Genomic DNA, 26475 nt, shown 5'->3' with positions numbered 1-26475 from the left:
TATACACTATTGGAGGGAAGTTCATGTCAGGTGTGATGTTTTGTGTCTTTATACTATTGAAGGGAACTTCATGTAAGGTGTGATGTTTTATGTCTATATACTCTTAGATGTAAGTTCATGTAAGGTGTGATATTTTGTGTCTATACACTATTGGGGGTAAGTTCATGTAAGGTGTGATGTTTTATGTCTATATACTCTTGGAGGGAAGTTCATGTAAGGTGTGATGTTTTGTGTCTATATACTCTTTGTGGGAAGTTCATGTCAGGTGTGATGTTTTGTGTCTATATACTATTGGAGGTAAGTAAATGTAAGGTGTGATGTTTTCTGTCTATACACTATTGGAGGGAAGTTCATGTAAGGTGTGATGTTCTATGTCTATATACTCTTTGTGGGAAGTTCATGTAAGGTGTGATGTTTTATGTCTATATACTCTTTGAGGGAAGTTCATGTTAGATGTGATGTTTTGTGTCTATACACTCTTTGAGGGAAGTTCATGTAAGATGTGATGTTTTATGTCTATATGCTCTTGGAGGGAAGTTCATGTAAGGTGTGATGTTTTGTGTCTGTACACTCTTGGAGGGAAGTTCATGTAAGGTGTGATGTTCTATGTCTATATACTCTTTGTGGGAAGTTCATGTTAGTTGTGATGTTTTATATCTATCTACGCTTGTAGGGAAGTTCATGTAAGGTGTGATGTTTTGTGACTATATGCTCTTGGAGGGAAGTTCATGTAAGGGGTGATTTTTTGTGTCTATACACTTTGGGAGGGAAGTTCATGTAAGGTGTGATGTTTTGTGTTTATACAATCTTTGAGGGAAGTTCACATCAGATGTGATGTTTTATGTCTATATGCTCTTGGGTGGAAGTTCATGTAAGGTGTGATGTTTTGTGTCTATACACTTTGGGAGGGAAGTTCATGTAAGGTGTGATGTTTTATGTCTATATACTCTTGGAGGGAAGTTCATGTAAGATGTGATGTTTTATGTCTATATACTCTTGGAGGGAAGTTCATGTAAGATGTGATGTTTTATGTCTATATACTCTTGGAGGGAAGTTCATGTTAGATGTGATGTTTTATGTCTATATGCTCTTGGAGGGAAGTTCATGTAAGGTGTGATGTTTTGTGTCTATACACTCTTTAAGGGAAGTTCATATAAGATGTGATGTTTTATGTCTATATGCTCTTGGAGGGAAGTTCATGTAAGGTGTGATGTTTTGTGTCTATACACTTTGGAAGGGAAGTTCATGTAAGTTGTGATGTTTTGTGTCTATACAATCTTTGAGGGAAGTTCATATAAGATGTGATGTTTTATGTCTATATACTATTGAAGGGAAGTTCATGTAAGAGGGAAGTCCATGTGAGATCATTGTATTACCGTCTTCACCATGCTTTTGGAGAGAAGTTCTTGTAAGGTGTGATCTTTTGTGTCTATATACTCTTGGAGGGAAGTTCATGTCAGCTGTGATGTTTTGTGTCTATATACTATTGAAGGGAAGTTCATGTAAGGTGTGATGTTTTATGTCTAAATACTCTTTGTGGTAAGTTCATGTGAGGTGTGATGTTTCGTGTCTATACACTATTCGAGGGAAGTTCATGTAAGGTGTGATGTTTAATGTCTATATACTCTTTGAAGTAAGTTCATGTTAGGTGTGATGTTTTGTTTCTATACACTCTTTGAGGGAAGTCCATGTAAGATGTAATGTTTTATGTCTATATACTCTTGGAGAGAAGTTCATGTAAGGTGTGATGTTTTGTGTCTATATACTCTATGTGGGAAGTTCATGTCAGGTGTGATGTTTTGTGTCTATATACTTTTGAAGGGAAGTTCATGTAAGGTGTGATGTGTTTTCTCTATACACTCTTGGAGGGAAGATCATGTAAGGTGTGATGTTTTGTGTCTATACACTCTTGGGGTGAAGTTAATGTAAGGTGTGATGTTTTATGTGTTTACAATCTTGGAGAGAAGATCATGTAAGGTGTGATGTTTTGTGTCTATACGCTATTTGAGGGAAGTGTCTAAACACACTCTTGGAGGGAAGTTCATGTAAGGCGTGATATTTTATGTCTATACACTCTTGGAGGGAAGTTCATGTAAGGCGTGATATTTTATGTCTATACACTCTTGGAGGGAAGATCATGTAAGGTCTGATGTTTTATGCCTATATACTCTTGGAGGAAAGATCATCTAAGGTGTGATGGTTTATGTCTATACACTCTTGGAGGGAAGATCATGTAAGGTGTGATGTTTTGTGTCTATACACTCTTGGGGTGAAGTTAATGTAAGGTGTGATGATTTATGTCTTTACAATCTTGGAGAGAAGATCATGTGAGGTGTGATGTTTTGTGTCTATACACTCTTGGGGTGAAGTTAATGTAAGGTGTGATGTTTTATGTCTTTACACTCTTGGAGGGAAGATCATGTAAGGTTTGATGGTTTATGTCCATACGCTCTTGGAGGGAAGTTCATGTAAGGTGTGATGTTTTGTGTCTTTATACTATTGGAGGGAAGTTCATGTAAAGTGTGATGTTTTGTGTCTATACACTCTTCGCGGGAAGTTTATGTCAGGTGTGATGTTTTGTGTCTATATACTATTGAAGGGAAGTTCATTTAAGGTGTGATATTTTATGTATATATACTCTTGGAGGTAAGTTCATGTAAGATGTGATGTTTTGTGTCTGTACACTATTGGAGGGAAGTTCATGTAATGTGTGATGTTTTGTGTCTATATACTCTTTGAGGGAAGGTCATGTAAGGTGAGATCTTTTGTGTCTATATACCCTTGAAAGGAAGTTCATATAAGGGGTGATGTTTTGTGTCTATTTACTCTTTGTGGGAAGTTCATGTCAGGTGTGATGTTTTGTGTCTATATACTCTTGGAGGAAAGTTCATGTAAGGTGTGATGTTTTGTGTCTATATACTCTTTGTGGGAAGTTCATGTCAGTTGTGATGTTTTGTGTCTATATACTATTGAAGGGAAGTTCATGTAAGGTGTGATGTTTTATGTCCATACGCTCTTGGAGGGAAGTTCATGTAAGGTGTGATGTTTTGTGTCTTTATACTATTGGAGGGAAGTTCATGTAAAGTGTGATGTTTTGTGTCTATACACTCTTCGCGGGAAGTTTATGTCAGGTGTGATGTTTTGTGTCTATATACTATTGAAGGGAAGTTCATTTAAGGTGTGATATTTTATGTATATATACTCTTGGAGGTAAGTTCATGTAAGATGTGATGTTTTGTGTCTGTACACTATTGGAGGGAAGTTCATGTAATGTGTGATGTTTTGTGTCTATATACTCTTTGAGGGAAGGTCATGTAAGGTGAGATCTTTTGTGTCTATATACCCTTGAAAGGAAGTTCATATAAGGGGTGATGTTTTGTGTCTATTTACTCTTTGTGGGAAGTTCATGTCAGGTGTGATGTTTTGTGTCTATATACTCTTGGAGGAAAGTTCATGTAAGGTGTGATGTTTTGTGTCTATATACTCTTTGTGGGAAGTTCATGTCAGTTGTGATGTTTTGTGTCTATATACTATTGAAGGGAAGTTCATGTAAGGTGTGATGTTTTATGTCTATACACTCTTGGAGGGAAGATCATGTAAGGTGTGATGTTTTGTGTCTATATACTATTGAAGGGAAGTTCATTAAGGTGTGATGTTTTATGTTTATATACTCTTGGAGGGAAGTTCATGTAAGATGTGATGTTTTGTGTCTATATACTCTTTGTGGGAAGTTCATGTCAGGTGTGATGTTTTGTGTCTATATACTATTGAAGGGAAGTTCATGTAAGGTGTAATGTTTTATGTCTATATACTCTTGGAGGGAAGATCATGTAAGGTGTGATGTTTTGTGTCTATACACTCTTGGAGGGAAGTTCATGTAAGGTGTGATGTTTTATGTCTATACACTCTTGGAGGGAAGTTCATGTAAGGCGTGATATTTGATGTCTATACACTCTTGGAGGGAAGATCATGTAAGGTGTGAAGTTTTATGTCTATATACTCTTGGAGGGAAGATCATGTAAGGTGTGATGGTTTATGTCTATACACTCTTGGAGGGAAGATCATGTAAGGTGTGATGTTTTGTGTCTATACACTCTTGGGGTGAAGTTAATGTAAGGTGTGATGTTTTATGTCTTTACACTCTTGGAGAGAAGATCATGTAAGGTGTGATGTTTTGTGTCTATACACTCTTGGATGGAAGATCATGTAAGATGTGATGGTTTATGTCTATACACTCTTGGGGTGAAGTTAATGTAAGGTGTGATGTTTTATGTCTTTACACTCTTGGAGGGAAGATCATGTAAGGTTTGATGTTTTGTGTCTATACACTCTTGGAGGGAAGATCATGTAAGATGTGATGGTTTATGTCTATACACTCTTGGGGTGAAGTTAATGTAAGGTGTGATGTTTTATGTCTATACACTCTTGGAGGGAAGTGTCTATACGCTCTTGAAAGGAAATTCATGTAAGGTGTGATATTTTATGTATATACACTATTGGAGAGAAGGGTCTATGCACTCTTGGAGGGAAGTTCATGTTAGATGTGATGATGTTGTATGTCTATACACTCTTGGAGGGAAGATCATGTAAGGTGTGATGGTTTATGTCTATACACTCTTGGTGGAAAGATCATGTTAGGTGTGATGTTTTGTGTCTATACACTATTGGAGGGAAGTGTCTATACACTCTTGGAGGGAAGTTCATGTAAGGCGTGATATTTTATGTCTATACACTCTTGGAGGGAAGTGTCTATACACTCTTGGAGGGAAGATGATGTAAGGTGTGATGGTTTATGTCTATACACTCTTGGAGGGAAGATCATGTAAGGTGTGATGGTTTATGTCTATACACTCTTGGAGGGAAGATCATGTAAGGTGTGATGTTTTGTGTCTATACACTCTTGGAGGGAAGATCATGTAAGGTGTGATGGTTTATGTCTATACACTCTTGGAGGGAAGATCATGTAAGGTGTGATGTTTTATGTCTATATACTCTTGGAGGGAAGTTCATGTAAGGTGTCATCTTTTGTGTCATATACTCTTGAAAGGAAGTTCATGTAAGGTGTGATGTTTTATGTCTATATACTCTTGGAGGGAAGTTCATGTAAGGTGTGATTTTTTCTGTCTATACAATATTGGAGGGAAGTTCATGTAAGGTGTGATGTTTTATGTCTATATACTCTTGGATGTAAGTTCATGTAAGGTGTGATATTTTGTGTCTATACACTATTGGGGGTAAGTTCATGTAAGGTGTGATGTTTTATGTCTATATACTCTTGGAGGGAAGTTCATGTAAGGTGTGATGTTTTGTGTCTATATACTCTTTGTGGGAAGTTCATGTCAGGTGTGATGTTTTGTGTCTGTATACTATTGGAGGTAAGTTAATGTAAGGTGTGATGTTTTCTGTCTATACACTATTGGAGGGAAGTTCATGTAAGGTGTGATGTTTTATGTCTATATACTCTTGGAGGGAAATTCATATTAGGTGTGATGTTTTGTGTCAATACACTCTTTGAGGGAAGTTCATGTAAGATGTGATGTTTTATGTCTATATGCTCTTGGAGGGAAGTTCATGTAAGGTGTGATGTTTTGTGTCTGTACACTCTTGGAGGGAAGTTCATGTAAGGTGTGATGTTCTATGTCTATATACTCTTTGTGGGAAGTTCATGTAAGTTGTGATGTTTTATATCTATATACGCTTGGAGGGAAGTTCATGTAAGGTGTGATGTTTTGTGTCTATATGCTCTTGGAGGGAAGTTCATGTAAGGGGTGATTTTTTGTGTCTATACACTTTGGGAGGGAAGTTCATGTAAGGTGTGATGTTTTGTGTTTATACAATCTTTGAGGGAAGTTCATATAAGATGTGATGTTTTATGTCTATATGCTCTTGGGTGGAAGTTCATGTAAGGTGTGATGTTTTGTGTCTATACACTTTGGGAGGGAAGTTCATGTAAGGTGTGATGTTTTATGTCTATATACTCTTGGAGGGAAGTTCATGTAAGATGTGATGTTTTATGTCTATATACTCTTGGAGGGAAGTTCATGTAAGATGTGATGTTTTATGTCTATATACTCTTGGAGAGAAGTTCATGTTAGATGTGATGCTTTATGTCTATATACTCTTGGAGGGAAGTTCATGTAAGGTGTGATGTTTTGTGTCTATACACTCTTTAAGGGAAGTTCATATAAGATGTGATGTTTTATGTCTATATGCTCTTGGAGGGAAGTTCATGTAAGGTGTGATGTTTTGTGTCTATACACTTTGGAAGGGAAGTTCATGTAAGTTGTGATGTTTTGTGTCTATAAAATCTCTGAGGGAAGTTCATATAAGATGTGATGTTTTATGTCTATATACTCTTGGAGGGAAGTTCATGTAAGGTGTGATGTTTTGTGTCTATACACTCTGAGAGGGAAGTCCATGTGAGATCATTGTATTACCGTCTTCACCATGCTTTTGGTTTTGACATAGAGGTCCATCCAGAATATGTAGAGGGCTTCATGGAAAATGATAAATACAAAATTCTTTCGGAATAGGCCCGTGTACAGCCTCAGTTGTATCCAAGCCAACAAAGTTGATCTTTTTCTTTTTGATAAATCCAATGAAATCATTTATATTATTGAATTTTCTGTCCCTGTTGACACTTATGTGATTGACAAGATTTAGGAAATGTCACGCTTGCATCCCAAGTACCAAGTTGTCCGACTCCCCATTGTTGTCGGTGCCTTAGGTTTGGTACCTCCCAATCTGTTGACTGACATCATTAGGAGAGTACCCGGGTTTGCTACCAGGAATACAGCCCTTCTGACAACCTGGGTAATGCAGAAGGCTGCAGGGAGTCTTCACATTCTCCGAAATGTTCTGGGTGGGTTTGATTTGGCATGGCTTCTTGGCAGAAGTCCCATTCGCTGTCTGGGCTGCGTGTAGAGGGGGCAAGTCCCTGAGCTGATGATAAGCGTAACCAGCCTGACTGTGCCAGGATCACCCATACCCTCTTTGCTGCATTTTTTGCATTGTTTAATACCTACGATTTATAAAACAGCGTCAGTGGGTACGCTAAGAGAGGATAGCGTGTCACCTCTTTGCAAGCCGTGTTCTGAACCCAATTGTGTATGTACATTTAACGAATTAAACAACACATTGCATAACACATTCCACATAATGCATTACGAGACATTTCATGTGGTAATTCGGATCTCAGTGGCAATAGCAATTCACAGTAGCTCAACCGCACATAGACAGAGTGAAGAGAGTTGTGTACCACGGATGTGTCCTATGTCTCACGATACTTTCTGTTACCCTCAATTTTGAAAATTGTAATGAAAATCTTTTTGGGTAAATACTTCCGAAGAGGGCCGACTAAGATGTGATACATGTGATACCCTGTACACTTTCAGCGTGTTACGTTTACACCAAAACGATAGATGAACACGGCTGTGATGTATACATTGTGCAGAGTCTGGTGTTGGGGGTGTATACGGTGGTTGACGCATATTCAGCTTTGGCCACCACACATATAGACGCCAGGCAAAATTAACACGTCTTCTATTCCGGGCTTAAATATTTGAATGATACTTGGCCGTCGGCCCGTTTGGTTGCTTCTAATAGAATCAGCGCAAGAATGGGCCACCTTTGTATCACCTTCATACAGCTGGACAATGTAGTTATCTCCAAACGTCTAGAATTTACTTTCGATTTCAACTCCACCTCTTTTTTGATCAGCAGATTTTCAAAATATTGTTCTTGGAATATCACATTTAGAACAAAACCTTCGTATATTTTGTCCAGAATATGATATTGTATGAATTTACTTTGCTTGCTCACTTCCTCCCACACTCAATCACTCATTTACCTTCTTTAATTACTATATTTAATTAATTTACGCTTTAGTCAGGAAGTGCGTATACCGCGTATTATTGGAACAAACAAGTAGTACATCGCTAATATACAGATGGATGCTATGGTCATTATGTCAATGTGAGTGGTGGAGAATTCTATCCATCTTCTCACCTGTAATGTATTGCCGAGAGTGCTCACGCCATGTCTCAAGTACAAATAAATTGGATCTTAGCTAGCCGCATTTTGTTTATGGCTAAATACTGTTGTATTGCCCTTACGTATAAGTTTAAGTTATGCACACACATTTGATCACCATTTATTTCATTGAGTCGATCGGTGAGTGAGTGAATCTATCATCGCTTATTACGCATCCTGGTCATATTACTGCATTAATACAGCTGAAGCAAGATGACCGATTTGAAATCGTCATGTTTGACATTAGAGGTATCATCCTGTGTAGATATCGTGAGATGTTGCAGTCATCTCGTTCCACTTTGGTAAACCCCACGAGATCTCATGAGAAAATAGTCCTGACGCGCGCACGCGCCCGCTGATTGGATCGCTGGTTACAACTACACAGGAATATGAGAGTGCAATATGTCCACATTGCTTGATTTTGTGTATTATTTCCTCAACTCATGTTGACAAAGGAGAGAGTAAAAATTAGTCGATAATTTGGCAGCGTCGATGCGAAACAAATGCGAAATTGACACGGGGTGAACAAGGGATTGCATTAGGTCTCTCACTCCCTGTCCATCACTGGTCGTAATAGAGTGAAATTGACACACGGGCGGAAGAATTTAACAAAGTTTCCTTCCGCATTACAAAGGCGACGACTGATAAAATCTACATTACCTAGCTTGTTAAGATCGGCCCTTGCTTGATGCAGACAATGTACAGGTATCGATAGTGCCGCCAGATAAGGGTTTGGTTTAAATACGCTTCGACGATTCATAATACGAGAGCAACATAATTCTTTGACATTTGAGCCTTGGACGGAAAGGACATGTAAGCAAAGATAAAGCTCTGTTGTAGCTTTTTCCGCAGATAACATCTGGCGGTGGCAGTTTCAGTGAAAAGTACGTAACGTTGGGGGTCAAAATTGAAGACTAAAATAAACATCGATGACATTTTTGTTTTTGTCATGACAAAAATGTTAAGGAAATTTTGCGCAAAATAAATACATTCACATTGCTTAACACTCTCGATCCTAAAAGGAATAAATAACTGTATCAATACCAAAACACAGATATTTGGTTACACTTTGTTTTAACAGAACCACCAACGCAAACAGCCTTAAGCTTTCACATAGCCGAGCAATGTATCATCAAAGTGTAAATTGGCACCTTACTCATTTACAAATTAAAAATAGTTGATTACAGAGTAACAGAATATTCGTTCATATCCTAGCTACATTTCTTAATTCTTTTCTATATTTGATAAAGTGTGTAGTTAAATACACGGAGGGAGGACACGCCATGTGTCCGTCATTATGACAGTATTACTGGAACGACCCGACCCTTGTTTCAATGTAATCTACCACCCATTTAAACCCGCTGAATAAACATTTGTCTTGTATTCATATTGACATTTGACAATTGAGGCCACGTTAATGGACGTTTTTGTCAATTATAAACGAATCGGTCAGTATCATTTGCATACACGAATCGGTCAGTATTATCTGCAACGCTGGTTTAATGAGGACGACCTGAAACTAGGAACATTTGGGGTATAAGGCACTACCTTACGATCTCATACAATGGACGAAACACCCTCAAGATATATTTACAATATGACATGGTGACCAATACCCGAGGCTCAACTACAATGTAAATACTGGAACTCAGTAGAGCCGGGCAGTTGGCGACATGAAGAGAGGACAGTAGGAGTTATATACCCGTTATGTCAGAGGCCATAGTTCTTACTTTTCCTAAGGTGCCAGATTAGATCTTCACATATATATGGAAAAAACAAAGATTTATCGATTGGTAATAAAAGGGAAATCCCAATATGGGGTTTCTGATATATCAAACCAAATATTTCAGGAATCCCGTAACAAACCTTCACTTTCTTCTTGCGATCCACACAACAAATAATTCATTTGCTGCAGCATATTCCAGTGCGGCATCGAGATCTCGTTTCCTTCCATTAGAGTGAAATAGTGATCCGTTCATCTGAACACAAGACACATTTCTTTCAACCACGAGAGATGTACGGTCGAAACTGAGATCATTTAACGTTTCCTCTCACCAGATTAAATTTCAGCAAAACCTTGAGACACTTTTGGAAACGGAAATACGACAGTCTACTTTAAGGTTTTAGTAGAAGCCCAGGGAGTATCATGGATACAAAATGCTTTTTAAAAATCAATTACGAGGTATACCTTATTTTAGGGGGATTTGTTCATTTAGTTGATTTTGACTGTTATAACACGTTATTGGAATTACGTACTTACGTATTCTGGACTTGATAACAGTGTTTACTGCTGGTGGTGTCAACCGGATTAGTTTTACCTCCACTAAAATGGAGCATCAGAAAAACAGCATCATGGTACCCCTATAAATAACTGGGAAGTGTTTGTATGGGTGGAACAGGCTGTACTTCACTAATAGAGCTGCAAAGAAACAACAGCCAGAATGAAAATAGTATCATCGATGCCCTCAATACAACCTAGAACCATACACTGACCATCACACTCAGTCCAATCTAGAACTAAAACTGACCATCACCCTCAATACAACCTAGAACCATACACTGACCATCACCCTCAATACAACCTAGAACTATACACTGACCATCACCCTCAATACAACCTAGAACTAAACACTGACCATCACCCTCTGTACAACCTAGAACCATACACTGACCATCACCCTCAGTCCGATCTAGAACCATACACTGACCATCACCCCCAGTACAACCTAGAACCATACACTGATCATCACCTTCAATACCACCTGGAACCATACACTGACCATCACCCCAAGTACAACCTAGAACCATACACTGACCATCACACTCAGTACAACCTAGAACCAAACACTGGCCATCACCCTCAGTACAACCTAGAACCAAACACTGGCCATCACCCTCAGTCCAACCCAAAACCAAACACTGGCCATCACCCTCAGTCAAATCTAGAACTAAACACTGACCATCATCCTCTGTACAACCTAGAACCATACACTGACCATCACCCTCAATACAACCTAGAACTAAACACTGACCATCACACTCAGTCCGATCTAGAACTAAAACTGACCATCACCCCCAGTACAACCTAGAACCATACACTGACCATCACCCTCAATACAACCTAGAACTAAACACTGGCCATCACCCTCTGTACAACCTAGAACCAAACACTGGCCATCACCCTCTGTACTACCTAGAACTAAACACTGACCATCACCCTCTGTACAACCTAGAACCATACACTGGCCATCACCCTCAATACAACCTAGAACCATACACTGACCATCACCCCCAGTACAACCTAGAACCATACACTGGCCATCACCCTCAATACAACCTAGAACCATACACTGACCATCACCCTCTGTACAACCCAAAACCAAACACTGGCCATCACCCTCAGTCCGATCTAGAACTAAACACTGACCATCACCCTCTGTACAACCTAGAACTAAACACAGACATCACCCTCAATACAACCTAGAACCAAACACTGACCATCACCCTCTGTACAACCTAGAACTAAACACTGAAATCACCGTCAGTAGAACCTAGAACCATACACTGACCATCACTCTCAGTCCAACTTAGAACTAAACACTGACCATCACCCCCAGTCCAACTTAGAACTAAACACTGACCATCACCCCCAGTACAACCTAGAACCAAATACTGTGTTTTACCCTGATCCCTGTCCAACCCTCCCTAGAACCAAACACCCAAAGACACTACCTGGAACCAAACATCCCTTTCCTTCACCCGAGGGAAACGCAGCACCAACATTTACTTCCCTACCCACAACCCTAGGTGATCACAGATTTTTTACCACTATTTGGTCTTTTACTCCCAATGGAATCTGTTTCGGCAGATACTGGAGACATTGTTTCTGGCCTAGACGTTTTTCTATTTAACCTCCCGTCCCACACAGAGCCAAACCTTGGCCTTCACCCTCATCCCTACGCAGAACCAAACACTGACTTTCACTCTCACCCCTACGCAGAGCCAAATATTGACTTTCACTCTCAGCCCTACGAAATGCCAAATATTGACTTTCACTTTCAGCCCTACGCAGAGCCAAATATTGACTTTCACTTTCAGCCCTACGAAGAACCAAATATTGACTTTCACTTTCAGCCCTACAAAAAGCAAAATATTGACTTTCACTTTCAGCCCTACGCAGAACCAAATATTGACTTTCACTTTCAGCCCTACGAAGAACCAAATATTGACTTTCACTTTCAGCCCTACGCAGAGCCAAATATTGACTTTCACTTTCAGCCCTACGAAGAACCAAATATTGACTTTCACTCTCAGCCCTACGCAGAGCCAAATATTGACTTTCACTTTCAGCCCTACGCAGAGCCAAATATTGACTTTCACTTTCAGCCCTACGCAGAGCCAAATATTGACTTTCACTTTCAGCCCTACGCAGAGCCAAATATTGACTTTCACTTTCAGCCCTACGAAGAACTAAATATTGACTTTCACTTTCAGCCCTACGCAGAGCCAAATATTGACTTTCACTTTCAGCCCTACGCAGAGCCAAACCGTGGCCTTCACCTGCAGTCCAACGCAGAATCAAACATTGACTTTCTCCCGAGGAAGAACCAAGCCTCGACTTGCACCCTCAACCCTACACAGAACAATACACGAACCTCCACCTCAGCCATATGTAGTCCTACCTAGAACCAAACATTGACTTTCACCTATGACTCTACCTAGAACCAAACATTGACTACCAGTCTACCGTGGAGCACACCTTTTCCATACACTATATAAGCCTGCAGGTAAGCACCCATTGTGCATCTGCAAAGGTACACACCGCGAATGAAATATTCATTCAGGGAATTGGAACTATTTCAGTTACTTCTTTGTGTGACGTTTTTCTCAGCTGTGTCTTGTTCCACTAAAAGGTCGTCGGTTCACACACCGTCTGACTCCGCCAGGAGACAACCCATGTGTACGTTCTATATATAGCAGAGTTTAACAAGAGAGTCCTAACTATAGACAGGGCCAGCTCAGACCGGGTTCTATTTCTGGCCTGGTCGTATACATCCAATCATAACCAAGAAACTATATCAGTGTCATTTGTAAACTAGGGTAGACGTAGCCAAACCTGACTTCTGAGAGGTCTATTCAGAGACTGACAACGTGGGACACAACCCCAAACTGTATTTTTTTCGCTACCTCATTACTTAACGTCATCGATGCAATGTCTAATGTTACGGAAACGCCCTCCAAATAGTCCCAGAGCCTTGTACCCATGTCGAGCACAAAAAAATGTCACAAAATGAATTTAAGATGTAGCGAATACATCTTTTGAAGCTGCTTGCATTGTACTCGTCGTGTATAAATGATACTATAACACATACATTACGCAAACAAGTTGCTAACTAACCTGTTGTCAACTAGTCTATAGGTTAAATACACCACATTTATGCAAATACAGCGCCCCCCCCCCCCCCCCCCCCCCCCCCCCCCTGCGCTTCTCCAGGAGTGTACTTTTCAATTACTTAGATTGTGGATGATGGACATAAACAGCATCACTTTTCATGTAAACTGACGAAGAAACGTTACCAAACGGAAATTTGGACACGTTGGGTCCAAACCCCGAAAAGTGTTTAAAATGGTTGAAAATCAACAGCCCAAACACAACCAAAACAATTTGCAGAGTAACGAACGTGCCACAGAACCCAGATCAATGGAACTTGAGTTTGAAGTGAAACCTTGGTTGCCAACATGCATGCCAACCTACATAGATATGGGTATAAAATTCTCACCCAAACCGTTGGACAGTAGCATGCTAAGATTAACCCTACAACAGAACGATCAAGCTGTTGGTATGCTACATCAAGGAGGAACGCATGATCACGTTGCAAGGAGTTTTGTTTGCAGAATGATAGTCACCAGGCGCATGGTCTGATTCGTAACTCTACATGAGTATCCCCAATCTGTGGAATGATCCTAATACTGTGACGTCATCAGCTGAGACACTCATCACTTGAAGGAGATTTGCAGTAAACTATAAATATGGGATCAAATCATTTGTAAAATATATTAAAACAAGTATCATGAAAGAAAAAATTATAAAGGCAATATTTGTGACAAAAAGTATTAAAAGCTACTCGCGATCGTATTCTGAAACTACCGAGAGTTAAGGAGCAGAGTTGTCATCATGTGACGTGACGTCATAGTGGAGAGTTGATATGCAGACATCACTGTTTCTTTATGTGTTTAGTAGATAACTCGCGTTCGCCATGGCATCACCTAACAATGCCATTAATGGAAACGTTGAATGTTCTCGCAATGGCCTTACACATATTTGCCATATTCATATGAGCAAGTGCTCACTCAAAGTAGTCTTGACAACAGCGAGGAAAGCTAGGAAGATCTACCCAGTGAAAATGATCAGTCTGATGTCAACACGGAAAGACAGTCTGAGGTTATATGCTACCCTGACATTTCTAAATAAAATGGACGTTAATAATTCGTGAGACAGTTATTCTTGTGTAAAATATTGTCAAAATATTGTTGATTGTTTTTGTCTTTACGCCAAACAATTAGTATTTGGCTATTTAAGCTAAATTTGTTTCACTTTTTTTACAAATGAATGTTATGTGTTAAAACTGTTTTGTCTTGTGATGGTTGGTTCAGTTAATATCGCCGTGTAAACAGTTATAATAATGTGTACTTCACTGATCAATGGACTACCATGTATACTAGAGATAGACACAAACGAACAATAAAATATAAAAGAAAACCAACAGATAAATGAACAAAAGCTGACAATATACAGTAAAACATACCTGTCACATTATTATGTCATTATTATGCGATGTGGTACGAGGGATCTCAGAGGTCTATTTAGATGGTATTCTGTACTCAGCGATGTGGTACGATGAATCTCAGAGGTCTATTTAGAGGGTATTCGGTACTCAGCGATGTGGTACGATGAATCTCAGAGGTCTATTTAGAGGGTATTCGGTACTCAGCGATGTGGTACGAGGGATCTCAGAGGTCTATTTAGAGGGTATTCGGTACTCAGCCATGTGGTACGATGAATCTCAGAGGTCTATTTAGAGGGTATTCGGTACTCAGCGATGTGGTACGAGGGATCTCAGAGGTCTATTTAGAGGGTATTCGGTACTCAGCCATGTGGTACGATGAATCTCAGAGGTCTATTTAGAGGGTATTCGGTACTCAGCGATGTGGTACGATGAATCTCAGAGGTCTATTTAGAGGGTATTCGGTACTTAGCCATGTGGTACGATGAATCTCAGAGGTCTATTTAGAGGGTATTCGGTACTCAGCGATGTAGTACGATGAATCTCAGAGGTCTATTTAGAGGGTATTCGGTACTCAGCGATGTGGTACGAGGGATCTCAGAGGTCTATTTGTGAGTATTCGGTACTCAGCGATGTAGTACGAGGGATCTCAGAGGTCTATTTAGCGGGGGTTTAAAATTTGTTTTGAGTGGTATTGCAGTTTTAGGGGAGAGCAAATGCGACTCAGAGTGAAATCAGATGGTATTCGGGATTCAGGGTTTGCACCCTCAGAAATGAAGAAAAGTTAATCCTGCATGTGTTGTGACTAAAATAAGAGAGAAATTTCCTGCAGAATCAGTCAAGGGTTTGAAGTACGCAAGACCATGAATTGAATATGTGAACATATGTACACCAAAATTGTGCCAAATATATATAAACTTAGCATATAATCTAATCAATGTGCATGGTCCTTTGTAATTGCTGTACAGGAGTGGTCATCATGGATAACAATGAATGCCAAATGTTTAGGGGGTTTAGTTTAGAGGATCTGGCTCATATACAAATGCCTCAAAATGTAAGAAACACAAAACGGCATGTTCAGTCGGTTTCCATTTTCCTTCTCGCTGATGTTGTTTTATCCAAACTTTCTTCCTGGCTAAATCGGCCTTTTCGCTCGGAACTTTCAAGTAATGACACTTGTTACTTTTGTTTGATGAACTAGTACACCCCCACGCCCACGCGATACCCAATTGTTCGTCTTCAATACGCCGAGAATAACGGAAAATCACTTCATTGTCATGTAGATTAATGCACTGTAAACAAATCAAAATGGCGTCCGAAAGTGTTTTCTTCAATATATCTTCTTTAAGCACAGTCCCTCTGAGAAGAATGGTGTTGAATTCCATTTCTAAACTTAAGCCTTAGGTATAGCGATGATCTGATATCGTTCAATAACAATTAAATAGCCAATTCCCTTCCTATGATTTACCCACCTCAACTAGAAATAAAGGAGACCAGTGAGACACAATACCGACTGACAGGTACGATTTTCTGAATGAGTTTCATGTGCTGATTTCAGTCTTGATTGTTGATCGAATACCGAACAACTGACCCCATCCTAATAACTGTGGGCACAATGCCTTCTTTGTTTTCTTTGTATTCTCCTTCATGGCATAACATGTAATGATGTTCATGTAGAATTCATGTCTTTTGACAATACAAGTACGTTTATGTTGTATTTTGTTTCCAAGTAAGGGAACAACTGTTTCAGTCATATCACAGTGGGACAAGTTGAGTCAATAACCTTGACCAGGGATACGACGCAGTGACTTGCATGATGTGGCATCTTAAAATGGAAGATTTTAAATGATTATTAATAAATAAGTGTTACAGGAATACTGTCTTTCATGCTCACTCATCATCCGAAACTGGCCCCCACTGTAGCTGCAGTGAAATTACATCACAATGCTTTGAAGACCATTGTGACGTCATTGGTTACCATGACGTCACAATAAATGACATCACTAATGGCTCTGCTACTGAAGCTGTTGTGTACAAACGGAAAAAGTTGGAAGAATGATGTTGGATGATAAATATAATCTCACCCTCGTGTCTTTTGATGTCTCTATATGTCCATGTCAAAGATCATGGCTCTGCTCACGAAATACTATGTATGGATGAGGATAGCCATACAGACCTTTATTTAGAGGATGAGATATTTTTTTCACGCAGATGGTGGCTGACATATGTATTTACACAAAATTATTAAATGTGCTGGGAGATGAAATTTGTAGTCACAAACTGCAGAATGGACCTTAAGCCGACAGGTGTCAACTCCACTACTGTCGGGCGCAAGGAGTATCCCGCCTTGTACATTGTTTGTTGCCATGACGACGTTGCTCAAGTAAAGCATTGTTCTGGTTATAAACTCCAAACAACGATGTTAACGCTGTCCATATTTTTCGCTGTTCACTGATCAGACACGTGTCATGCGATGTGCTAGAATGCAGAGTAACAATCAAATCTGCGATGAAACGAAATAGATTTCAGGTAATGGAGTACGGTTGAGTATCCATAAAGGCGGTATTATGTGTGGTTATGTAGCATTATTGACCTTAAATAATCGAAAGTATCGAACTACACTCGAGTCAGATGATGGGTTTATTTCATCCCCTACATTCGGGTCAGACGATAGGTCTATTTTCACCCATTTCATCCGAGTCAGAGGATGGGTATATTTCCACCTCCTACACCCAGGTCAGAGGATGGGTGTACTTCCACACCTTTCATCCGGGTCAGAGGATGGGTATATTTCCACCTCTACATCCACGTCAAAGGATGACTGTATTTCCACACCCTACACCAGGGTCAGAGGATGGGTATACTTCCACACCCTACACCAGGGTCAGAGGATGGGTGTATTTCCACCTCCTACACCCAGGTCAGAGGATGGGTATATTTCCACACCCTCCATCCAGATCAGAGGATGGGTATACTTCCACACCCTACACCCGAGTCAGAGGATGGGTGTATTTCCACACACTACATCCGGGTCAGAGGATGGGTATACTTCCACACCCTACACGAGGATCAGAGGATCGGTATATTTCCACACTTTACACCAGGGTCAGAGGATGGGTATATTTCAACACCCTACACCAGGGTCAGAGGATGGGTATACTTCCACACCCTACACCCGGGTCATAGGATGGGTGTATTTCCACACACTACATCTGGGTCAGAGGATGGGTATACTTCCACACCCTACACGAGGGTCAGAGGATCGGTATATTTCCACACCTTACACCAGGGTCAGAGAATGGGTATATTTCAACACCCTACACCAGGGTCAGAGGATGGGTATACTTCCACACCCTACACCCGGGTCAGAGGATGGGTATATTTCCACCTCCTACACCCAGGTCAGAGGTTAGGTGTATTTCCACACCCTACACCTGGGTCAGAGGATGGGTATACTTCCACACCCTACACCCGGGTAAGAGGATGGGTATATTTCCACACACTACATCCGGGTCAGAGGATGGGAATAATTCCACACCCTACACCCAGGTAAGAGGATGGGTATATTTCCACACCCTATACCCGGGTCAGAGGATGGGTATATTTCCACACCCTACACCCGGGTCAGAGGATGGGTATATTTCCACCTCCTACACCCAGGTCAGAGGATGGGTGTATTTCCACACCCTACACCCGGGCCAGAGGATGGGTATACTTCCACACCCTACACCCGGGTAAGAGGATGGGTATATTTCCACATACTACACCCGGGTAAGAGGATGGGTATATTTCCACACCCTACAGCCGGGCCAGAGAATGGGTATATTTCCACACCCTACACCCGGGTCAGAGGATGGGTATATTTCCACACCCTACACCCGGGTTAGAGAATGGGTATATTTCCACCTCCTACACCCGGGTCAGAGGAAGGGTATATTTCAACACCCTACACCCGGGTCAAAGGATGGATATATTTCAACACCCTATACCCAGGTCAAAGGATGGGCATATTCCCACACCCTACACCCGGAACAGAGGATAGGTATCCTTCCACACTCTACACCCGGGTCAAAGGATGGGTATATTTCCACCTCTACATCCAGGTCAGAGGATAGGTATACTTCCGCACCCTACACCAGGGTCATAGGATGGGTATATTTCCACCCCCTACACCCGGGTCAGACGATGGGTGTATTTCCACACCCTACACCAGTGTCATAGGATGGGTATATTTCCACCCCCTACACCCGGGTCATAGGATGGGTATACTTCCACACCCTAAACCCGGGTCAGAGGATGGGTATATTTCCACCTCCTACACCCAGGTCAGAGGATGGGTGTATTTCTACCTCCTACACCCGAGTCAGAGGATGGGTATATTTCCACCCCCTACACCCGGGTCAGACGATGGGTATATTTCAACACCCTACACCCGGGTCAGAGGATGGGTATATTTCAACACCCTACACCCGGGTCATGGGATGGGTATATTTCCAAACCCTACACACGGGTCAGAGGATGGGTATATTTCCACACCTTTCACCCGGGTCAGAGGATGGGTATATTTCCACACCCTACACCAAGGTCATAGGATGGGTATATTTCCACCTCCTACATCCAGGTCAGAGGATGGGTATATTTCCACAACCTAAACCCGGAACAGAGGATGGGTATACTTCCACACCCTCCATCCAGGTCAGAGGATAGATATACTTCCGCACCATACATCCGGGTCATAGGATGGGTATATTTCCACCCCCAACACCAGGGTCAGAGGATGGTTGTATTTCCACACCCTACACCAGGGTCATAGGATGGGTATTTTGCCACCTCCTACACCAGGGTCAGAGGATAGGTATCCTTCCACACCCTACACCCGGGTCAGAGGATGGGTATCTTTCCACCTCCTACACCCAGGTCAGAGGATGGGTGTATTTCCACACCCTACACCCGGGTCAGAGGATGGGTATGCTTCCACACCCTACACCCGGGTCAGAGGATGGATATATTTCCAAACACTACATCCAAATCAGAGGATGGGTATACTTCAACACCCTACACCCGGGTCAGAGGATGGGTATATTTCCACACCTTACACCCGGGTCAGAGGATGGGTATATTTCCACACCCTACAACAAGGTCATAGGATGGGTATATTTCCAAACCCTACACACGGGTCAGAGGATGGGTATATTTCCACACCTTTCACCCGGGTCAGAGGATGGGTATATTTCCACACCCTACACCAAGGTCATAGGATGGGTATATTTCCACCTCCTACATCCAGGTCATAGGATGGATATATTTCCACAACCTAAACCCGGAACAGAGGATGGGTATACTTCCACACCCTCCATCCAGGTCAGAGGATAGATATACTTCCGCCCCATACATCCGGGTCATAGGATAGGTATATTTCCACCCCCTACACCAGGGTCAGAGGATGGTTGTATTTCCACACCCTACACCAGGGTCATAGGATGGGTATATTGCCACCACCTACACCAGGGTCAGAGGATAGGTATCCTACCAGACCCTACACCCAGGTCAGAGGATGGGTATCTTTCCACCTCCTACACCCAGGTCAGAGAATGGGTGTATTTCCACACCCTACACCCGGGTCAAAAGATGGGTATGCTTCCACACCCTACACCCGGGTCAGAGGATGGATATATTTCCACACACTACATCCAAATCAGAGGATGGGTATACTTCAACACCCTACACCCGGGTCAGAGGATGGGTATATTTCCACACCTTACACCCGGGTCAGAGGATGGGTATATTTCCACACCCTACAACAAGGTCATAGGATGGGTATATTTCCACTTCCTACACCCGGGTCAGAGGATGGGTATATTTCCACCTCCTATATCCAGGTCAGAGGATGGGTATATTTCAACACCCTACACCCGGGTCAAAGAGGAAGGGTATACTTCCACACCCTACACCCGGGTCAGAGGATAGGTATACTTCCACACCCTAAACCCGGGTCAGAGGATGGGTATATTTCCACCTCCTACACCCGGGTCAGAGGATGGGTGTATTTCTACCTCCTACACCCGGGTCAGAGGAGGGGTTTATTTCCATCCCCTACACCCGGGTCAGAGGATGGGTATATTTCAACACCCTACACCCGGGTCATAGCATGGGTATATTTCCACACCCTACACACGGGTCAGAGGATGGGTATATTTCCACACCTTTCACCAAGGTCAGAGGATGGGTATTTTTCCACACTCTACACCAAGGTCATAGGATGGGTATATTTCCACCTCCTACATCCAGGTCAGAGGATAGGTATATTTCCATACCCTACACCCGGGTCAAAGAGGATGGGTATACTTCCACAACCTACACCCGGGTCAGAGGATGGGTACATTTCCACACCCTAAACCCGGAACAGAGGAGGGGTATATTTCCACACCCTCCATCCGCATCAGAGGATGGGTATACCTCCACACCCTACACCAGGGTCAGAGGATCGGTATATATCCACACCCTACACCAGGGTCAGAGGATGGGTATATTTCAACACCCTACACCAGGGTCAGAGGATGGGTATACTTCCACACCCTACACCAGGGTCAGAGGATGGGTATATTTCAACACCCTACACCAGGGTCAGAGGATGGGTATACCTCCACACCCTACACCAGGGTCAGAGGATGGGTGTATTTCCACACCCTACAACCGGGTCAAAGAGGATGGGTATACTTCCACAACCTACACCCGGGTCACAGGATGGGTATATTTCCACACCCTAAACCCGGAACAGAGGATGGGTATACTTCCACACCCTCCATCCAGGTCAGAGGATAGATATACTTCCGCATCCTACATCCGGGTCATAGGATAGGTATATTTCCACCCCCTACACCAGGGTCAGAGGATGGGTATATTTCCACACCCTACACACGGGTCAGAGGATGGGTATATTTCCACACCTTTCACCAAGGTCAGAGGATGGGTATTTTTCCACACTCTACACCAAGGTCATAGGATGGGTATATTTCCACCTCCTACATCCAGGTCAGAGGATAGGTATATTTCCATACCCTACACCCGGGTCAAAGAGGATGGGTATACTTCCACAACCTACACCCGGGTCAGAGGATGGGTACATTTCCACACCCTAAACCCGGAACAGAGGAGGGGTATATTTCCACACCCTCCATCCGCATCAGAGGATGGGTATACCTCCACACCCTACACCAGGGTCAGAGGATCGGTATATATCCACACCCTACACCAGGGTCAGAGGATGGGTATATTTCAACACCCTACACCAGGGTCAGAGGATGGGTATACTTCCACACCCTACACCAGGGTCAGAGGATGGGTATATTTCAACACCCTACACCAGGGTCAGAGGATGGGTATACCTCCACACCCTACACCAGGGTCAGAGGATGGGTGTATTTCCACACCCTACAACCGGGTCAAAGAGGATGGGTATACTTCCACAACCTACACCCGGGTCACAGGATGGGTATATTTCCACACCCTAAACCCGGAACAGAGGATGGGTATACTTCCACACCCTCCATCCAGGTCAGAGGATAGATATACTTCCGCATCCTACATCCGGGTCATAGGATAGGTATATTTCCACCCCCTACACCAGGGTCAGAGGATGGGTATATTTCCACACCCTACACCCGGGTCATAGCATGGGTATATTTCCACACCCTACACACGGGTCAGAGGATGGGTATATTTCCACACCTTTCACCAAGGTCAGAGGATGGGTATATTTCCACACCCTCCATCCGCATCAGAGGATGGGTATACCTCCACACCCTACACCAGGGTCAGAGGATCGGTATATATCCACACCCTACACCAGGGTCAGAGGATGGGTATATTTCAACACCCTACACCAGGGTCAGAGGATGGGTATACTTCCACACCCTACACCAGGGTCAGAGGATGGGTATATTTCAACACCCTACACCAGGGTCAGAGGATGGGTATACTTCCACACCCTACACCAGGGTCAGAGGATGGGTGTATTTCCACACCCTACAACCGGGTCAAAGAGGATGGGTATACTTCCACAACCTACACCCGGGTCACAGGATGGGTATATTTCCACACCCTAAACCCGGAACAGAGGATGGGTATACTTCCACACCCTCCATCCAGGTCAGAGGATAGATATACTTCCGCATCCTACATCCGGGTCATAGGATAGGTATATTTCCACTCCCTACACCAGGGTCAGACGATGAGTGTATTTCGACACCCTACACCAGGGTCATAGGATGGGTATATTGCCACCTCCTACACCCGGGTCAGAGGATGTGTATACTTCCACACCCTACACCAGGGTCAGAGGATGGGTATATTTCCACTTCCTTCACCCAGGTCAGAGGATGGGTGTATTTCCACACCCTACAACCGGGTCAAAGAGGATGGGTGTATTTCCACATCCTACACCCGGGTCAGAGGATGGGTATACTTCCACACCCTACACCCAGGTCAGATGATGGGTATATTTCCACACCTTACACCCGGGTCAGAGGATGGGTATATTTCCACACCCTACACCAAGGTCATAGGATGGGTATATTTCCACCTCCTACACCCGGGTCAGAGGAAGGGTATATTTCTACCTCCTACATCCAGGTCAGAAGATGGGTATATTTCAACACCCTACACCCGGGTCAAAGAGGAAGGGTATACTTCCACACCCTACACCCGGGTCAGAGGATGGGTATACTTCCACACCCTAAACCCGGGTCAGAGGATGGGTATATTTCCACCTTCTACACCCAGGTCAGAGGATGGGTGTATTTCTACCTCCTACACCCGGGTCAGAGGATGGGTATATTTCCACCCACTACACCCGGGTCAGAGGATGGGTATATTTCCACCGCCTACACCCGGGTCAGAGGATGGGTATATTTCCACACCCTACACCAAGGTCATAGGATGGGTATATTTCCACACCCTACACCCAGGTCAGAGGATGGGTATATTTCCACACCTGACACCAGGGTCAGAGGATTGGTATATTTCCACACCCTACACCAAGGTCATAGGATGGGTATATTTCCACCTCCTACATCCAGGTCAGAGGATGGGTATATTTCCACACCCTACATCCGGGTCAAAGAGGGTGGGTATATTTCCACACCCTACACCAGGGTCAGAGGGTGGGTATATTTCCACCTCCTACACCCAGGTCAGAGGATGGGTGTATTTCAACACCCTCAACCCGGGTCAAAGAGGATGGGTATACTTCCACACCCTACATCCGGGTCAGAGGATGGGTATATTTCCACACACTACATCCAGGTCAGAGGATGGGTATACTTCCACACCCTAAACCCGGGTCAGAGGATGGGTATATTTCCACCTCCTACACCCAGGTCAAAGGATGGGTGTATTTCTACCTCCTACACCCGGGTCAGAGGATGGGTATATTTCCACCTCCTACAACCGGGTCAGAGGATGGGTATATTTCAACACCCTACACCCGGGTCAGAGGATGGGTATATTTCCACACCCTACACCCGAGTCATAGGATGGGTATATTTCCACACCCTACACACGGGTCAGAGGATGGGTATATTTCCACACCTGACACCAGGGTCAGAGGATTGGTATATTTCCACACCCTACACCAAGGTCATAGGATGGGTATATTTCCACCTCCTACATCCAGGTCAGAGGATGGGTATATTTCCACACCCTACATCCGGGTCAAAGAGGGTGGGTATATTTCCACACCCTACACCAGGGTCAGAGGGTGGGTATATTTCCACCTCCTACACCCAGGTCAGAGGATGGGTGTATTTCAACACCCTACACCCGGGTCAAAGAGGATGGGTATACTTCCACACCCTACACCCGGGTCAGAGGATGGGTATATTTCCACACATTACATCCAGGTCAGAGGATTGGTATACTTCCACACCCTACACCCGGGTAAGAGGATTGGTATATTTCCAAACCCAACACCCGGGTCAGACGATGGGTATACTTCCACACCCTACACCAGGGTCAGAGAATGGGTATATATCCACACCCTACACCCGGGTCAGAGGATGGGTATACTTCCACACCCTACACCCGGGTCAGAGGATGGGTATATTTCAACACACTACATCCGGGTCAGAGGATGGGTATACTTCCACACCCTACACCCGGATCAGAGGATGGGTGTATTTCAACACCCTACACCCGGGGCAGATGATGGGTATATTTCCGCACCCTACACCAGGGTCATAGGATGGGTGTATTTCCACCCCCTACACCCGGGTAAGAGGATGGGTATATTTCCATACCCTATACACGGGCTAGAGGATGGGTATATTTCCACCTCCTACACCCAGGTCAGAGGATGGGTGTATTTCGACCTCCTACACCCGGATCAGAGGATGGGTATATTTCCACACCCTAAACCCGGGTCAGAGGATGGGTATATTTCCACACCCAACACCCGGGTCAGAGGATGGGTATATTTCAAAACCCTACACCCGGGTCAGAGGGTGTGTATATTCCACCTCTACATCCAGGTCAGAGGATAGGTATACTTCCGCATCCTACACCAGGGTCAGAGGAAGGGTATATTTCCACACCCTACACCCGGAACAGTGTATGGGTATACTTTCACACCCTACACCCGGGTCAGAGGATGGGTATATTTCCACCTCTACACCCGGGTCAGAGGATGGGTGTTTTTCCACAACCTACACCGGGGTCATAAAATGGGTATATTTCCACCCCCTACATCCGGGTCTAAGGTTGGGTATACTTCCACACCCTACACCCGGGTCAGAGGATGGGTGTATTTCCACCTCCTACACCCGGGTCAGAGGATGGGTACATTTCCACACCCTAAACCCGGGTCAGATGATGGGTATATTTCCACACCCTAAACCCGGGTCAGAGGATGGGTATATTTCCACCTCTTACACCCAGGTCAGAGGATGGGTGTATTTCCACCTCCTACACCCGGGTCAGAGGATGGGTGTATTTCCACCTCCTACACCCGGGTCAGAGTATGGGTATATTTCCACACCCTAAACCCGGGTCAGAGGACGGGTATATTTCCACCTCCTACACCCAGGTCAGAGGATGGGTGTATTTCCACCTCCTACACCAGGGTCAGAGGATGGGAGTGTTTCCACCTCCTACACCTAGGTCAGAGGATGGGTATATTTCAACACCCTACACCCGGGTCAGAGGATGGGTATATTTCAACACTCTACACCCGGGTCAGAGGATGGATATACTTCCACACCCTACACCCGGTTTAGAGGATGGGTATATTTCCACACCCTACACAAAGGTCATATGATGGGTATATTTCCACCTCCTACACCCGGGTCAGAGGATGAGTATATTTCCACCCCCTACATCCAGGTCAGAGGATGGGTATATTTCCACACCCTACACCCGGGTCAAAGAGGATGGGTATACTTCCACACCCTACACCCGGGTCAGAGTATGGGTATATTTCCACACCTTCAACCCCGAACAGAGGATGGGTATACTTCCGCATCCTACACCAGGGTCATAGGATTGGTATATTTCCACCCCGTACACCCGGGTCAGAGGATTGGTGAATTTCCACACCCTACACCAGGGTCAGAGGATGGGTATACTTCCACACCCTACACCCGGTTCAGAGGATGGGTATATTTCC

At 43.4% G+C, this 26475-nt stretch overlaps 1 protein-coding gene across 1 annotated transcript; it reads left to right on the top strand.

The window, feature by feature from the left end:
* Window positions 1-11880: 11880 nt before the first annotated feature.
* On the top strand, window positions 11881-12717 carry LOC124121617 (circumsporozoite protein-like). Its single transcript, XM_046484649.2, has one exon. The coding sequence runs from the start codon at window positions 11881-11883 to the stop codon at window positions 12715-12717; it is 837 nt and encodes a 278-aa protein (XP_046340605.2).
* The last annotated feature ends 13758 nt before the right edge of the window (window positions 12718-26475 follow it).

The sequence above is a fragment of the Haliotis rufescens genome, unplaced genomic scaffold, assembly GCF_023055435.1.
Source record: "Haliotis rufescens isolate VD_foot unplaced genomic scaffold, xgHalRufe1.0.p SCAF_4, whole genome shotgun sequence".
Lineage (NCBI taxonomy): Eukaryota > Metazoa > Mollusca > Gastropoda > Lepetellida > Haliotidae > Haliotis > Haliotis rufescens.
The sequence above is the reverse complement of the archived record's forward strand: the minus strand, read 5'-3'. Positions and strand labels throughout refer to the sequence as shown.